The 18,591-nt window shown below is 42.1% G+C and overlaps 1 protein-coding gene across 1 annotated transcript; it reads left to right on the plus strand.

The window, feature by feature from the left end:
* The first annotated feature begins 4,523 nt into the window (after positions 1-4,523).
* Positions 4,524-11,370, plus strand: LOC113652145 (legumain-like). The gene is made up of 4 exons (XM_047817831.1): positions 4,524-4,682; positions 4,789-4,902; positions 5,141-5,230; positions 10,909-11,370. The coding sequence occupies exons 1-4, from the start codon at positions 4,533-4,535 to the stop codon at positions 10,945-10,947; spliced, it is 393 nt and encodes a 130-aa protein (XP_047673787.1). The 5' UTR covers positions 4,524-4,532; the 3' UTR covers positions 10,948-11,370.
* Positions 11,371-18,591: the final 7,221 nt, after the last annotated feature.

The raw sequence follows: 18,591 nt of genomic DNA on the forward strand, positions 1-18,591 counted from the left end.
AGTGTTTTAAGTAAATAATGTAGGAATAGTGTTGTATGTTTCGTGTATGTCAAGTGTTCATCAGATGGATTGTCTGAGGCAAGAAACTGTTCCTATGTCTGGTCCTTCTGGTGCTCTGGGCTCTGTAGTGTTGACCAGATGGCAACAGTTCGAAGAGTGAGTGTGCTGGATGTGAGGGGTCCAGAGTGAGTGTGCTGGATGTGAGGGGTCCAGAGAGATTGTCTTTGCCCTTTTGCTCACTCTGGTGAGGTACAGGTCTTGGAAAGTGGGGAGAGTTGTGCCAATGGTTTGCTCAGCAGTCCGGACTACCCTCTGTAGTCTCCTGAGGCCACATTTGGTAGCTGAGCAGAACCAAACAGTCACTGAAGTGCAGAGGATGGATTCTATGATGGTGGTGTAGAACAGTTTCAACAGATCCTGTGGCAGGTTGAACTTCCTCAGCTGGCGAATGAAGTACAATCTCTGCTGGGCCTTTTTCACAATGGAGTCTATGTGAGTGTCCCACTTCAGGTCCTGGGAGATTGTGGTTCCAGGACTCTGAATGACTGTTACAATGCTGTCCATGATGGTGAGTAGGGGGAGAGCAGGGAGTATTCTCCTGAAGTCCACGATCATCTCCACTGTCTTGAGCGTGTTCAGTTTCAGGTTGTTAAGACTGCACCAGACAGCCAGCTGTTCAACCTCCATTCTGTAAGCAGACTCGTCACCGTCCTGGATGAGGCCGATCAGTGTGGTGTCGTCTGCAAACTTCAGGAGCTTGACAGAGCGGTCATTAGAGGTGCAGTCATTCGTGTACAGGGAGAAGAGCAGTGGGGTGAGGACACAGCCCTGGTGGGCTCCAGTGCTGATGGTGCGGATGTTGGATTTGAGTTTTCCCAGTCGCACTAGCTGCTGCCTGTCTGTCATTAAGCTGACAGACAGAGGAGGGCACGGAGAGCTGGGTTAATTTGGGCGAGAGAGCTTGGGTTAATTGAGGAGTGATGGGATGATAGTGTTGAAAGCAGAGCTGAAGTCCACAAACAGGTTCCTCACATAAGTCCCTGGTCTGTCCAGATGCTGCAGAACACAATGTAGTCCCATATTGACTGCATAATTCACAAAACCTGTTTTCTCTGAAGGCAAACTGCAGAGGGTCCAGTAAGGGTCCAGTAATGTCCTTCAGATAAGCCTAAACCAGTCTTTCAAATGATTTCATGACCACAGACGTTAGAGCCACAGGTCTGTAGTCATTAAGTCCGGTAATTTTGGGTTTCTTTGGACTTCACAGAGCTCCAGCGATCTGTTGAAGATCTGTATGAAGATGGGGGCCAGTTGATCAGCACAGGTTTTCAGACAGGCTGGTGAAACGCTGTCTGGGCCTGGTGCCTTTCTTCTTTTGTTCTTCTTGAAGACCTGGCACACAATTTTCACTGAACTGAATTTTAGGTGTGGTGTAGTCGGGGGTTATAGGAGGTGAGAATTGGGCTTTTTCAAACCTGCAGTAGAACTCGTTCAGGTCGTCTGCCTGTTGTTGATTCACCACAGTGCTGGGGGGATGGTGTCGTTTAGTTGGTGATGGCTTTCAGACTTTCCCACACTGAAGCTGAGTCATTAGAGGAAAACATAGTCTGTAGCTTTTCAGAATAATTCCTCTTTGCCACTCTGATCTCCTTTTCCAGTGTGTATTTAACCTGTTTTTACAAGACTCTATCCCCAGTTCTGTGAGCATCCACTTTGGCCTGACAGAGCTGGCTGAGTTTCGCAGTGAACCATGGCTTGTCATTGGCCTGGCAGACTTAACACGCTGTCTGGGATGGCATTGTTCAGCCAGGTTTCCGTGAAGCAGAGAGCAGCAGAGTTAAAAAAAAAATCTTTATTTTTCCGGGTGAGCAGAAGTAGTTAACCCGTTTTGTTGGGTAAAGAGCAGAGATTGGCCAGATGGATGCTAGGCAGCGATGTTCTTAAACCGCGATGTCGGAATACTCAAAAAATACTTTTATATTGGCTTTCTTGTAATATTCCTGTAAAGAATGCCCCAAGGCGAAGGGTCTCTGATCCATTTATGGACTTGTACATGACACAAGGAAACAACACTTCCTGAATAAATTACTGTGCATGCTGCTTAAATGTTGTAACAAATCTTCTCTTTCAGTGGCAGAAATGATACTGTGTTCATCTACTTATCAGACCATGGAGGTCAGGGTTCCTTTAGCTCTCCAAATTCCAACATAAGTTCAGTAAATTATCTCTTTCTCTACTGTATTTAGAGTTTAGTGCATGTAAGAATTAAGTTCTGGATCAGAAGAAGAAGTTCAGAAGAATACTGACGTACGTCACCAAAGAAGAATACTGACGTACGTCACCAAATCTGCTCACGGCTCTAAGTTAGATAAACATCTGAGCACTGACTTTACTTTACCTTCTAATTATATACAGAATGAAAGAATTGGACACAAGAAGTCTCTAGATACTAATACTACAGTATATAATACTGATATCAGGATTAGTAACAATCAGATGTTTTCTGTTACAGCTTTATGAAAAAGACCTCATTAAAACAGTGACCGCAATGTCAAAGGCAGGCAAATTTTCAAAGGTATGTATTTTAAAGTCAGATATTTTCTATACTTTAAATTCCTTTTATTTTCTTGATTCCATGCCATATCTCTTTTTTTCTATTATAATGTATATCACAGGCATAACAGATGAATTCTGGATTGTGATCGGTTCATTTTCTATACCAGCAGCTCTGACAGTAAATAAATCACAGGTGCATATTAATGTGCTTATCCTAATACACTATTGTTTCAATAATGTCACATAATAAAAGGTGTTTTATTTGCAACTCTGGAGAATGTAGGGATGAAACAGACTCAAATGCAGGATAGCATAAAAATAACAGGTTTTAATAACTAAAAACATGAAAAAAAGACACAGATTAGGACACGCAACATGAGACGACACACAAGACGAGGATTCCGCGTTGCCATAGGCTAAATACATGTGACAATCAACACACAAGGAACAGGCGTGCAGAAGCGGACAGGAAAAGACAAGGGCAGGGCAGACACAAACAAACAAAAGCACGTAGCCAAAGTCTGGGCTGAGTCTTGACAGTACCCCCCTCGAGGTGCGGCTCCCGCCAATCGGTCTTAAAGACAGTCCCGAACGAGGTCCAAGTGGGGGAGCGAGGCACACGACGAGGCAGGTGGGGGGAACAAGGCTCACGGCAAGGCAGGTGGAGGAGCAAGGCACATGGCGAGGCAGGTGGGGGAGCAAGGCCCATGGCGAGGCGGGGGGGGGAGCAAGGCACACGGCGGCACAGCCAGAGAGGGCCGAGCAACGTCCACAGCCGAGCAGAAGGGCCGAGCGACATCCACAGCTAGGCAGAAAGGCCGAGAACAACCACGACATGCCATGGCCAGACTCACCTCTCGGAAACCAGATAGGGTGGGAGGGCGGGAAAAAGATCCTCTAGCATGGAGCAAAATTTAAAAAAAAAAAAAAAACACGGGCCTGCAACACCCCCGCAGACAGGAAGTGGGAAACCAGACGGTCCTACAGTCCTACACGGAAAACCAGAAGTGTAGCGACACCCTCCACTGGACAGGTGCGGGGCGATGTCTCATGATACCAAAAAAACAAAACAAAACTCAAGCTGGTGACATGGATCGCAAACATAAAGTGAGGTGGTGCCCCCCGCGGAGAACCAGTAGCAAAGTGGCGTCCCTCACCGGAAAAATGCAGACTGATGCCACCAAAACCACAAAAATCCAGGGCAGAAAAACATTCCGGGGAAAAAAAAAATGCTCCCACAGAGCCGGTCCAGGCTGATCCTAATCCTGATGGGTCTTGGTGTGGCGGAATCCTTCAGTCAGCAACGCGGGGATGAAACAGACCCAAATAAATGCAGGATAGCATATGAACAACACTCAAGACGAGGATTCCGCAGGACAATTACATACATGTGACAATCAAAACATAAAGAACAGGTGTGCAGAGGCAGGCAGGAAGAGACAAGGGCGGGGCAGACACAAACAAACAAACGGAGGTGGCCAAAGTCCGGGCTGGATTCTGACATGTACAGAATGTGCTGGTTTTTAACAGTCAGTTACAGAATGTTACCAGGGTGACATGAGGTTAAAGAACATTCTTCACCTTACGGAAACATGCCACAGTCGAACCTACTATGATCGCTGATTTTGATCTATGCTGATTTTGATCTATTCTCTTCACTTGTATCTGTGTGATTTAAATATTACACATATATGATTTACATACTGCCTCATGATTGGCTGATTAGATAATTACCTGAATGTGTAGGTGTACATGTGCCCTTATCAAGTGTGTGGTGACTGGAAAGTCTCATGTTTGTGAGCTCACAATCAGAATTTGTTAAAATCCTGGTCCATGTTTGTAGATGGTGATTTATATATAGAAGCGTGTTATTCTGGATCGATGGTGAAGAAGCTGGATGAGCTGAAGGACAGCAACGGTTAGTACAATTTATTTAATAATTTGTTTAAAGAAATAGTTATTTGTATTATTCTCATATGTCTAAAAGTCCTTTATCTTTTCTTTCAGTGTATGCAGTTTCTTCATGCAGTCCTGATGGACTCAGCTATGCTTGCTACTATGATCAAAGATTAAAGACTTGGATTTCTTCTTGTTTCACTGCTCACTGGCTACAACACACCGAGAAAGTTAGTGTTATATAGATGAATACACGTATGGAAATATATGAAAATATATGGAAATATAGATATATGGAAATGTTTATTTCTGCATTTTTTTCTCTTAATTCTAAAGGTAAAACTCAGCACAACCTCATTTGGAGATCAGTTTTCTTACCTCAAGAAAAGGGTCAGCGAGTCTAAGAGTCAAAAGGGAGATACACAGACACCATGTAACTACGGTGACATGGTAAGTTAAATAGAAATAATAAAATATTGTATTTTGAAGTCCTATCACAATGGGTGATAGTCAGTTACTGAACAAAGAGAAGCATTAGATAAAAATAATCCATGATCGATCGTATAAAACTGTCGTATAAAAAAGCTTTGTGTGTTATCAACAAAAATGATTCAACATCAATGTTTAAATGCTTACAGTATTTCATTTTATTTAGTCGAATGTTTATGTCTATTTTTCTATTATTTAGAACATACGCCATTTAATGTTGAGTGAATTTCTTGGTGAATCACGCAACTCATCCCAGACCCTGGAAAGAAAATATGATGATCTTATACAAGTGAGTAAACCTCTTCCACTTCTACTGAACTGCAGTTTATTTAAAGTTCTTCATTCCGAATAGAAATATGAAGGAAACATGAACATCATAAACTATGTGATGGTGTTACAGTGAAATATTCAGTTCAGTTTTATTTGTATAGAACTGTAACATGAACACATTTACATTGTGAATTTACTCTGAAAAACTATTTTTTAAATATATAAATGAATACTGTGTGATGAAGCAGAGTAAAGTCACCAGTCTTAAGTTGATGATGTTGACTGGAGACTTCAACACATCAACACTTTTCCCCTTAAAGAGAAACTTTACTATCAACAATTACTTTTATAATCAAACTCATGTATCATGCTAAGCCCCGCCCACAAAAAGGGGGTCATGTACAGATCAGGGTCAGTTATCCAGATGGATAATAAATAAATATGGACAAAAAGGACAAAGTAATTTTCAGTTATTTTGTGTTTTGTGTATATCTGCTGTTTTGTGGAGTCTAGTGTAAGGATTTAAATTAAAGAAATAAAGTGAAAAAGAATGTTATTAATAATGTTATTAATAATGAGTACAAATTTGTATTTAACTCCCAGACTGAATGAAGTCAATGGCATTTTAGTTAAGTGTTATATTTTCCTGCGAAGCCACACCACCATCTAGTGTCTGTGAGAAAGTGGAGGTTCAGAGAATAATAATAATAATAATAAATCTATTTATTTAATTAATTTATTAATGTATTTTTATTGTATTATTATTATTATTATTATTATAAAACGAAACTTATGTCAATCAACTACTAAAAATGTGTATTAATAAAAAGTATTCATAAAAATATAAATAAAAAATTCCAAACAAACAGAAATTAATAAATAAATACAGTGTAATTGATCTTTGGTAAAAACAAAGAGTGTGTGTGTGTGTGTGTGTGTTTATTTGTGACAGACAGAAACAAGAAAATGAAAGCCACCACATTTTACAACACGTGGTTATGCTATATGTGGAAGGGTTTGTGTGTGTGTGTGTGTGTGTGTGTGTGTGTGTGACAGGGAGAGGGAGAGAGAGAGAGAGAGAGAGAGAGAGATTCTATAATGTTTCTTAGTAAAAGCATCAAATATTTAAACAAACTGAAGCATGTGTGTGTGCGTGCACGTGTGTGTGTGTGTGTAGGAAATGAAACACTGCACAGTTATTGATATTAACTGTGTTCACTTCATGAAGTCACAAAAAAGTTTGTGTTTCAGATTCCTTAAAGAACAAAACAGCTGTGTTTGACCACACACACACACACACACACACACACACACCCACACCCACTGTTCTGAACAGCTGAGCTCATGCTTAAGAGCTTTGTGTAAAATTTATGTAGAGATCAGTGTTTAAATCATTTAATCTTTCAGTCAGGATGAAGAGTTTATTCATGACCAAGTTTCACTCTGACTCAAAGTGGAGTCAGAGTTCCTTCTCAGGGTATGTGAGGAAGTGTCTGAAGCTCTGTGTGCAAACACGCAAATTTAATGGCTCGGGAAGGACACGTGATGAAGTGATTACTTGCCAGTAAGTCCATATAAGGGAATCTACGTCACATTACTCTAGCTTCTACATGTATGAAGGAAGTGTGAGCGGATGCCCAGGGTGTGGCCAGCAACGCAGTGTCTCGTTCCCTTCTAAGCAAAATGGGTTACATACCTAACCTGGTGTAGTTTCCTTTCGTGGGAACTCGATGCTGCATCAGGGATGACGCTATAAGAACGAAAATTCCCACGCCGCCACGCTTCGGTTGATGACCATGCCAGAGGCCGTGAGAGAGCACGAGCAGACTTGGAACAGACCATCAATGGCCCTGCAGGACCAGATTATGGAACCAGATAAAGGTGTGCAGAGAGGACCAACCTGCCGCAGCACAAATATCTTCAAGGGGGACACCCCTGGCCAAGGCACTGGACGAGGCAATACCCATAGTGGAGTGAGCCCTGATGCCGAGAGGCGAGGCAAGACCACGCACCTCATAAGCCTGAGCTAATGGGCTCCACTACCCAGTGTGCCAGGCACTGCTTGGAAACCAGATTACCCTTATTCCGGCCCCCAAAACGGAGGAGTTACTCCATGAGCTAGAGCGGTGGACATCAAGGCCCTTACTGGGCAAAGCAAATGCAGCCTCTCCTGTTCCGCCCACTCATGGGGCGGGGGACAGTAGGCCCGCAGTATGACTGGACAGCCAGCCATCCTGGCCTCTTAGGGACATATCCTGCCCTGGGGTGCAGCATAGCCTTGGCCATGCCAGGGGAAATATTCTAGGCAGGCGGGGGGCAAGGCCTGCAAATCCCTCACTCTTTTGAGAGAGGCCCAACTCTAGGAGCAGAGCCAACTTCAGAAACTTCTCAGAGGCCTACTCCATGGGCTCAAAGGGGGCTTCCAGCAGCCCCTCCAGGACCACAGAGCGGTCCCAAGGAAGGAAGGCGCAATCTGCAGGAAGGCCTCAGCCGTCTGACACCACGCAGAAAGAGAGAGACCAGAGGGTGCCTACCCAAGGAGGCCCTGAGAACAGGCTCGTGGATCGCAGTGATGGCGGCCACGTACACCTTTAAAGTAGATGGGGACAGGCCTCGAGAAAAACAAGACTGCAGGAACTCCAGCACTGTACCGACCGGGCAGTGAACTGGATCCTGACAGTGTTCATCGCACCAGAGGCAAAAAAGGCCTCTTCTTCAGAACATATAGCTTCCTAGTGGAGGGAGCCCTAGCCTTTTAGAATATTACTCAAGTAAAAGTCTTAAAGTATCTGATATTTACTGTACTTAAGTATCAAAAGTATTTTTCTGATATTTACTTATGTATTTGAAGTAAAAGTAAAAAGTAAAATTTCACTGATTTTCGGTAGGCATGAGAGGCAAATCATCCGGTAGGAAGAATCTTTCATTCCAATGTACAGAAATATTTCTTGTAAATACGGCCACAAGTGCATAACGTTATCTTCTTCACCCTGTTCACCGAGCTCACCACTATCGTTGGGGTGGTCGTCCATGATAAAAGGAGATCCTCCAATTGGTGCTTCCATGGCGGTTTCAGTTGTGCTTCCTCCTCCTTTGGCAACATCACGCTGAAATATCTCACCCTCAGTGAGAATTTAAAACAAGAAGAGTTTTATATTATATATTATATGACTACATAGTAAGCCAAAAGTTATGCTATTATTTAAAATGGCAAAAGTGGACACCAAAATGCATGATGTAATGATGCCAGTCTTGAATCAGATCAGTTCATGTATGTGTGCATTCTCTACAATCAGTGTGTCCGATGAATGACGTCATTAATAAACTAATATTCACAAGACAAAGCCCAAATCAATAAATGTTATTTTTATTTAGTATTGAATGGATTGGATCAAACTGATAAATAATTTTCTTTCCCATCGACAACATGTCCTGCATTTTTACTTAATTTTTATTGTTTAATTTTGAAAGTAAAAATTATACTTATAGTTTTAGGGTGGCTGAGATCACAGACAGGGGGCTGGAGCCAACCTAAAAAGGGTCTAGAACCACCCCTGTTTTGTAGTAACGAGTAACAAAAGATGCTTAGTGGAAAAGCATACATTTCATGTAGGAATTGTAGTGGCGTAAAAGTGAAACTTTACATGAATTTAAATAGCGAAGTAAAGTACATCCTCATCTCACTCATTTTCTACCGCTTATCCGAACTTCTCGGGTCACGGGGAGCCTGTGCCTATCTTAGGCGTCATCGGGCATCAAGGCAGGATACACCCTGGACGGAGTGCCAACCCATCGCAGGGCACACACACATTCTCATTCACTCACACACACACACTACGGACGATTTTCCAGTGATGCAAATCAACCTACCATGCATGTCTTTGGACTGGGGGAGGAAACCGGAGTACTTCCTGTGCTCTGGCAGAATGCCTATGTGAAAATAAGCACCCTCAAGGTCAATCATCACAAACCAGTCTTTGGACTTGATCTGGGACACGATCACCTTGAGCGTGAGCATCCTGAACCTGTAAGTCTTCAGAGTACAGCTCAGAGACATTTACATTATGTACACTCTTATCCAGATTGACATTTTTATTTCAGTTTATACACCTGAGCAATTGAGGGTTAAGAGCCTTGCTCAGGGGCCCTGCAGTGGCAACTTGGTGGACCTGGGATTCGAACCAATAACCTACTGATCAGTAGTCCAACACTATAATTACTCAGCTACCACAGAGCCCGCAGGTCCAAAATCGGACGCAGCCCCCTGTCCTTCTTGGCAACAACGAAATATCGGCTGTAAAGCCGGAGTCCCACTCAGGGAGGGGAGCATGCTCTTTCAGGCTCATGGCCCCTTTCCTCAGGAGCAAGAGAAGTTCCTCTTGGAGGAACATTGCCTGGTGCCTGCCAATGATTGTGGGCAAGACACCCTGAAAACACGGAGGAAGGGAGGAGAACTGGATCCTGTAGCCTTTTCTTTTGCATGGGCAGCCACACTAACCCTCCTTACTGCCCTGAGTGAGCTAAGAGGGGGTTGGGTGCGGATGGAAGATGACTCAGGCTGCTCGCCGCAACGAGGGAGAAACTCCCTGAATGCCGCCGACTGGCATTTTTTACCTCCTGGTGCCTTTCGATGACAGTACTCACCGTGTCACCGAACAAGCCCTGAGGTGACCCCGGGGCGTCCAGGAGTGAGGACCTATCCTTTTCTTTAATATCAGTTAAATTGAGACATAGGTGCCTCGGACAACATTAACCCTCTCTTCAGGCCAATCTGATTTGAACCTAGACACAGTGTATGTCACCACCTCAAGGAGCTCTTCAAACGCCACTGATTGTGTTGGCTGTTCAGAGGGGGGATGCCCCTCCCCACCCGCATTGAGCTCCTCAGAGCCCGACGCGGAAAGCAGCATGCTCTCTTCCGGGTCGGGAGAAATCGCAGCGCGGGTCCCCGAAATCTATACCAAGCGAACGGAGACAGGGGCGAGGACAAGAGAAAGGGAAATGCCCGTCTCTTGCTCCGCTTCCACTAACTCAACCTGCGATCCCATGATCGAAGCTGAAGCTGAACATATAGCGGGAGGTGACAGGTGGGATCGGAGAGTACACAGAGGGAATCCCTCACAATGCACACAGCCGGCTGCACCGACCGGGCATGCTCCTCTCCCAAACAAACAACGCAAAGAGAGTATTAAAATGCTTAGATTGCAACATTATATACATATATAACATTTGTCTCTCCCTGCACTAGACCGAAAGTACAAACAATCGACACACATACACAGAGAGCTTCCTGAAGAAAAAGAAGCTGGAGTAATGTGACGGAGATGCCCTTATATGGACTTACAGCTCTCAGACTTCAGAGATCAGACCTTTTCTTCAGTCTGATGTTTGATGTGAACAGTAACTGAAGATCTTGACCTGAATCTGTATGAGTTTATACACTAAACTGCTGTTACAGGATTAGAGTCTGATTAGAGAACTTGTTGCCATCTTTTATCCTTCAACTTAAAACATAAATTAATTCATTAAGTCAAATAGTGAACCTGACATAAATCTCCCAGAAATGATCACAGATCTGTGTTATATTTTTAATGGTCTGTTACAGAGGTATGATCTTTATCTTGAAGTTATTCTTCCTGTTCCCTCTCCTCTCCTCTCCTCTCCTCCTCTCCTCTCTCCACACTTCTCTATGCTCAGGAGATTCAGGAGCAGCCTGCAGGATGTGTTGTGGCCTGAAACAGTGTCTTCCTCCTGTATCATGACCAGAGGACGAGACCAGCACAAAGACGCACTCATTCATCCTCAATGGCAGCTTTTGTGTCCACAGCAGCAGGGAAACATCTTGAAGCTGGCGGTGATGTGTGCTGCATGCCGACCTGCTGGAACTTTTCACACAGAGACGAGAAAAGCACATGCTGTGCGGCTCGGTGCGAGTCTCCTGTCTCTTACCTGAACACAGTCTCTGTGTAAACTAACAGTCGAATTACAAACTGAACTAATCTGAACCTGAACGTTGGGAAAATTTTCCTCAGGATATTAGAGTTTCTTCAGTTACTTGATCTGGTTGTAGAAGAGAAATAAATCTGGTACTTCAATACAGGACAGTTCATGTTTAAGCAGGACAGTTCACACACACACACACACACACACAGACACACAAATGCGCACACACACACACACACACACACACACACGCATGCCCGCATAGACACACACACAGACACATACACACAGACACACACACGCTGTCTGTGTGCATGTGTCTCCATTTAATAAAACCAATGCTCCTATCCTTCTCCTACTGGGTCTCAGGGAACCTGGAGTCTCTCAGACTGAGGGCACAGGACAGGGTTCACCCTGGACAGGATTTCAGTCTATCACACACAAACACTTTTAGTTTTATTGCACCATTCTGTATAAACTACTCTTTGATTGTTCTATAATTCGTGTGTTTTACTGGTTTGTTTGTTTATTAGAACCTTTTTTTAAAAGAAAATAAGTAACTCAGCAATCATCCCTGCTAAAAAAAACAGCATTGCTGGTCCAGCATTAGGTGCTGGTTGCTGGTGTGCTGGCCGACCAGCCTGGGATGCTGGTGTGCTGGTCAACATTTGTTGTCTTTTGGATGCGAGTATAATCCCAGCAAGACCACAACAAAACCCATTTGTTACATCACATTTCTTAGTGCATATTCATAGTTAAATAAAGACCAAGACAATTTTGTATAGAACTGCAATTCACTTTTTAATAAAGAAAAACATTTTGGATACTCTTATCATTTACATGGCTTTCTTTATATATAAAAAGGTATGTTTTATATATACTTATATTATACACCATATTTTCCGCACTATGAAGCGCACCGAATTATAAGGTGCAGTCTCAGTTACGGGGTCTATTTCTGTACTTAACCCATACATCAAAGTCCTCATCTACTGTGTCTTCTTAACTTGACACAGTACATTTTCTTGCTTCCTCCACTTCCGAACCATAGATACATTGATGTTGAATACTTTTGCAGCTCTATTCCCATTTACAACCGCGTAACTGATAGTCTGTAGTTTGTATTGTGCCTCGTAAGCATCTGATTTTTATTGGTGGATGGCAAACCGACTTAAGGTGCATTTACCGCCACCTACTGGACTGGACTGTAGAGCGCATAATGTTAGGAAGAAACAAATGTTGTTTTGCAACCTACCGGTAGTTATAATGTACCTACCGGAGGCGGGGCGAAGGTAAGCGTACGTACTGTACATATTACATAATGTCCTCTGATTGGTTTATCGCTGCCAGCGTACGTAGTGCATGTATTACGTCCCTGTGTCAGCGGGAAATGGTCCGACAGTCAACCAAGCGGAGCACTTACCAAAGTCGCACAACATTTTTACAGATTTTTGGAACTCTGTGCACACATAAGGCGCACCGGATTATTAGGCGCATTTTTGAGAAAATTTAAGGCTTTTAGGTGTGCATTATAGTGCAGAAAATAAGGTATACACACACACACACACACACATATATAAAGTTTGTTTAAAATATTTATTGGACAATGACAATTGCCATCACACTGTAATATACACAGGTGCATAAATAACGTTACACAATATAACCTTTAAAACACACATTTTTGGTCTTAGCTTCCGCTCTCTCTTTTAGCGAGTAACAAGTAGTATGTGGTGGCGATGACCATGTTTTTTTAAGAGCTGCTACCCGGAGTCGTTTGCCTTTAGACAACTCCTGCTCTATGCCTTCTTTATTCTCTGAAAAATGATAGAAACAAAACTATATATCGCTCATTTGTTTATATTGTGCAGTGAACAAGTTACAATAAAACAGCTACTGCTTAAGCTACAGACCTTTAAGCATCAGTATTTGTGCCTTGAAGAAGTCTTGCTTGCGTCATACCCAATAAACCTGAGTTTGGTCAAACACGTCGTAGTTAATTCCTTAATTTCGCTAGTTAAAACAACCGCTGTGCAGCCATCATCAGGTACCTCACGTATGCAAACATTCTGATTCCCAGTGATCAGCAGATACGTCGTGTAGAAGCGGAAGCTTTTTATTTACCCCAAAACAAAATCCTAAATACGGTGGCAAAAACATGATGATCTGGAACACGTGCACTTATACTAATTTCGCTAAACACTGTAAGGTATATAATGTAGTCAAAAACATTGCGAAATTTATTTTTGCAAAGTGCAGGAACTACATTTACCTTCGTGAACATAGTTGCTTTAAAGGTTGCATAGCAACGCTGATGCTGGGTAATATCTCTTATTACTGCTTTACTAAAAAAAACAAGCAAACAACTTAACTACATCTTAATTGAGACAAATGGATATATATATATATATATTTCAAAAACCATCATTCTGTATGATTTATATGCTGCTTCCCTCATGGAGCCCAGGAAGTCAACATTTGTTGGTATTACTATATTTAATTTGTGGAGACACTTTAATCCCTATCGAACGATTTTTAAATGTTTTATTCTTTGTTATTCAAAGCTTTATCTGCTTTGTTATTTCAGTTCTTTATTCAAAATGGGAGCAAAAGAAATAACACACTTATAATTAAATATATTCCAATATATTGTGTTTTAATCTTATATTAATGTGTTACATAGAAACACACAAGCAAAAATCACACTTGTTCCCATAATGCTCATTCCAGCAAGATCATACTGGTTAACCGGCTACACCAGCCCGGTTTTGCTTGATAACATCATGACTATGCTGACCACCCATCTATACCAGCACCGACCAGCACTGACCAGCATTATACCAGCAGGGACCAGTAAAAACAAGCCTGGACCAGCTGGTTTATGCTGGATTTTTCAGCAAACATGCGTATTCTTTAATAGAGTCTGACTTATTTCTACACCAGATAAAAATAATGTGGGCTCAAAGTTCCTTGGTTTAATGACTAGAATTAAGGTACAAGAACTTTGATGTTACGCTTCAGTTTAAAAGCTTAAAGAACCAGATCTTAAATTATTGCACTTCTAATAATCAGCATTTATTTACAAATGGCTCCAAACATAAATTATGATGGTGAACACCGTTCCATATGTGGAACACTACCGCTAGGGGCTGAAGCTGCATAATTTCATTGTAACTTTTAAGCATTAAATCCTCTAAAAACACGAAAAAACTTATGTTTCTAGTAAAGTTTATACTCTCAATATTTTTTAAGCCCACGCACAAAGCATAATATGATTCACAGCCTTCATACTAATAGAAAAAAATTTGAGAAAACTGACCTAGGTGGCGCTAGACCAGTTTTCCCTTACCTTTATACGCATCCCTTTCTTCACTGGGATAATATATTCCACAAAAATCCCCAAAGGTCCAAGGAACTGGAATCTGTAAGCCTTTTAATCCAAAACGCTTTGGTCGCGCCGCAAATATTCCGAAAAATTGGAAACCGTGGTGCGCCACCATCTTTGTTTCGGCTCTAACTTCTCATTGGGGGTTTCAAAAATTTACGTCATATTTATAGCCCAGGGCGCAACGAATCAAACAAGCCCTCACTTGAGCCAATCGGAGCTTGTATTGCAGAGATAGACGGCTGAGAAGCCAATGAGGTCAGACATCATTTTTTGGGAACCCTCCCTTGACTGACAATTACTCCTTCCAATAGCAATGAAATTGGCCGGGACCTATACAGCTCTTTAGCCAATAAGGAGACGATTCCAACGACATGCTACAACCCCCCCCCCCTTGCATCTGCGCGTAAATCGTGCGCGATGAGTTTATTGCGCAATCCTCCACCTTTTCACACTCTCACAGCTCAGGGTGTCAGGTTACAGCCTCTTTACACAACAGAATAGTAGAGAGAGAGGCTGTGTTTGTTTTTGGCCATTTAAACTGAGCATGCAGTCTTTTAATTCAAAGTTATACAGTAAACAAGTAAACAAGAAACACATGACTGGATGGACATGTCCGTAGAAAAATAGTTTTATTGAAGCCATTTTTGGGTCTTTTGACTTGATTTTTTTTTGGTGAAAGCCAAGACATGTGGCTACAGTATGACCCTCAGTTGTTAAATGTTACCTAACATGTTCCAGAGAAATAAGATGAATCAGTTTATCAGAAAAAATCTCAGGCGGAAATCAAAACTTCCATTCTAGCCTCTGTAACTTTGTGCCAGTAAGGCCTGGAATCAATCTGAAACTAGAGAATCTCTTCTTTCCAATGAGACCAGGCTCCTCTGTGTGTCAAAGTATGTGGGAGCTGTACCACTTTATGTTTTATATACAATTTCGGGTGTTCATATTTTACAGATGTTATTTTATAGTAAAAAAGATATTTTTATCTGTTTATCTACATCATTAACATTCTGTCGTTAGCTCCTGTCAGGGATGTGTGTTGTGTGGATGTGGAGCAAAGCTAACTGACTGTGGATGGTGACAGTTTATAAACCCCCGGGGATCAGTTCAGACGTCTTTATAAACCCACAAATCCACTGAATAACCCACTGAAGTACACTAAATTACTTCCCCATGCCTAATTAAACCACAGATCAGAGCTCCAACACTCCACCGTCTGAGCTCACTGCAGTAACTGCTGAGCGAGCACGACCATTTATCTCCCGTTTGTTTGTTTATTTATTTACTTATTTGTTTGTTTGTTTATTTATTTATTTAAGGTTTAAACCCACAGCTGCAGTGATGGAGACAGGACACAGCTTCCTATTGTTCCTACACGGGAAGGAAAACAATCCAGGCAGCACTGTGTGTGTGTGTGTGTGTGTGTGTGTGTGTGTGTGTGTGTGTGTGTGTGTGTGTGTGTGTGTGTGTGTGTGTGTGTGAGAGAGAGAGAGAAAGAGTGACACAGCCTCATATCCCTGGAGATGTGTGTTTGCCTTGGACCAGCTTCTATCTTTAAACCAACAGTAGAGTTTATAACCCCTGTGGGGGATGGGGAGGGGCAGAGGGGTATCTTAGGGGTCAGATGAAATCAGGCTTTCAGGAAGAGAAATGTCCCAGATTAGTGTTGTTCAGTGAGACAGTGAGAAGAGACAAGTCCCAGCTGGGGATCAGTACAACGCTGGTCACTGTTCGGCATCGACACCATGGGGGAAATGACCATATTTGGAAAACTGCATCAAAAACATAAATTCTCTTAATGAACTCCACTTAGGTGTTCAACTTACCTCCGATACAGGAAGCTGGAGACCGGAGCTCCATCATTGTGATCATCCAAGCTGTCAGCTGTGAATACACGAGTTCTGGATGTTTATGTTTCTCAAAATAGCTGCATTCGATCATAAAGGTAGCGTTTGAAGCTAACGTATAATTTCAGTCTAATTGAAAAATGCTAGTTAAAAGCATTTCGTAATCATTTCTCAACACATCGGACGTAAATGTCGATATTTCTGACAACATCGTCTAGTTTCTGTTATAGTCCATATAAGGACTTCCTAACTATCGAATCTGGAATGTTTGTTTAAGGAAATCCATATTTTTACAAGACAGAAACATTCATTTTATTAAAATATGTTTGAATCTAATCTGTTTGAAAATCTAAAGAATTTTTATGAAACACATTTCTGATCATTTCTCTGTTAGCTCTTTGTGCACGTTACAGACATCATCTGCCTCAGTCGTAAGCTAGCTCGTCTTTGTCGTGTTTCTCGGTTGCCTAGCAACCACTTCGTCACGCGTTGAACCGCTTAACGAGTGCATTGTGTTCGTCCTGTTCACACACACTTTCATGACCATCTTTCCTTTTTGATTAAAAAATATTTTTATTTTATTAACAATGCAGATTTAATGACAAGAAGCTTTGTGTACAGTTTTTTTTTAACAATGGCTATGACAGTTTTTTCAATACATTTACCAAGTTTCCTGAACTCTTAACACGGTTAGCACAACATCCGTCTTTGTAGGCTGTACAGTTAACACATTTCTTGTTGCTTTGATACAAAATGCATACAGTTAACACCAATTTAAAACGCTTGAACGTCTTTTACACACAAGCTCAACCAAGACCAGAACAATGTCATTTTACAGTCAGATTTACAAATGCTTTCACACTGTATGTCAGAACAGATAACATCATGTTCTAAACATAACTTATAGGCTAAAGTCAAAGTCAACAGCTGGTCATATTGGGAACTGAAACACAAATATAATCCCTGTATTTTATTCCATTGCTAATGAGAAACAGCTTATTGCAGTTATGCATATCACATGCACAGCTGATTCCCATCTAGGAACCACACTCAGGTGTTGAGGTTTTTTTCAATCGCATGATCATATGTTCTAAAAGAGGACTCTTTGGGCTGATCTTGTGTGGAAAAGGAACAATATAGAGCAACACAAAGAGAGAAAATATGAAAGAAAGAAAGAAAAAAAGAATTAAAGAAAGAAAGAAAAAAGAAAGAAAGAAAGAAAGAAAGAAAGAAAGAAAGAAAGAAAGAAAGAAAGAAAGAAAGAAAGAAAGAAAGCCTGGTTTGACGCCCATCCAAGGACGATGTCCCATTTCCTTGCCCCTTACTCCCCCTTTCCTCAACCCCATTGAGGAGTTTTTCTCAGCCTGGAGATGGAAGGTTTTTGACTATCGTCCACATGACCAAATGTCCCTCCTGGATGCAATGGATGCTGCATGTCAAGACATCACAGCTGAACACTGCCAGGGGTGGATAAGGCATGCCAAAAGATTCTTCCCACGATGCCTTGCCAGAGAAGACATCAGGTGTGATGTGGATGAGAACATGTGGCCAAATGCAGAAGACCGGGCAGACCCATAGAAGATTATTTTGTCTTTTTTATTATAATTCCGGTTCTTTTTCTGTTTGTATATCTGGCAGTAATGTCCTTTTGCAAATAAAGTCTTTACTGCTGCAATTCTGTGTCTGTTTTTTTTTACATTAACTGTACATTTTATAAAGCTACTCTGAGATCGTCATTCATTTTTTGTGTTGAATTTCTGCTCATCTCATCTCACTCATTCTCTACCGCTTATCTGAACTTCTCGGGTCACGGGGAGCCTGTGCCTATCTCAGGCGTCATCGGGCATCGAGGCAGGATACACCCTGGACGGAGTGCCAACCCATGACAGGGCACACACACACACCACACACACACACTCTCATTCACACACACTCACACACTACAGACAATTTTCCGGAGATGCCAATCAACCTACCATGCATGTCTTTGGACCTGGGGAGGAAACCGGAGTACCCGGAGGAAACCCCCGAGGCACGGGGAGAACATGCAAACTCCACACACACAAGGCGGAGGCGGGAATCGAACTCCCAACCCTGGAGGTGTGAGGCAAACGTGCTAACCACTAAACCACTAAGCCACCGTGCCATTCCAACATAGTGTATTGTGTTAATTTATTATTGTATTTTGTTATGTGTGATTTT

Source organism: Tachysurus fulvidraco, chromosome 8, assembly GCF_022655615.1.
Source record: "Tachysurus fulvidraco isolate hzauxx_2018 chromosome 8, HZAU_PFXX_2.0, whole genome shotgun sequence".
In the NCBI taxonomy this organism is placed as follows: Eukaryota; Metazoa; Chordata; class Actinopteri; order Siluriformes; family Bagridae; genus Tachysurus; species Tachysurus fulvidraco.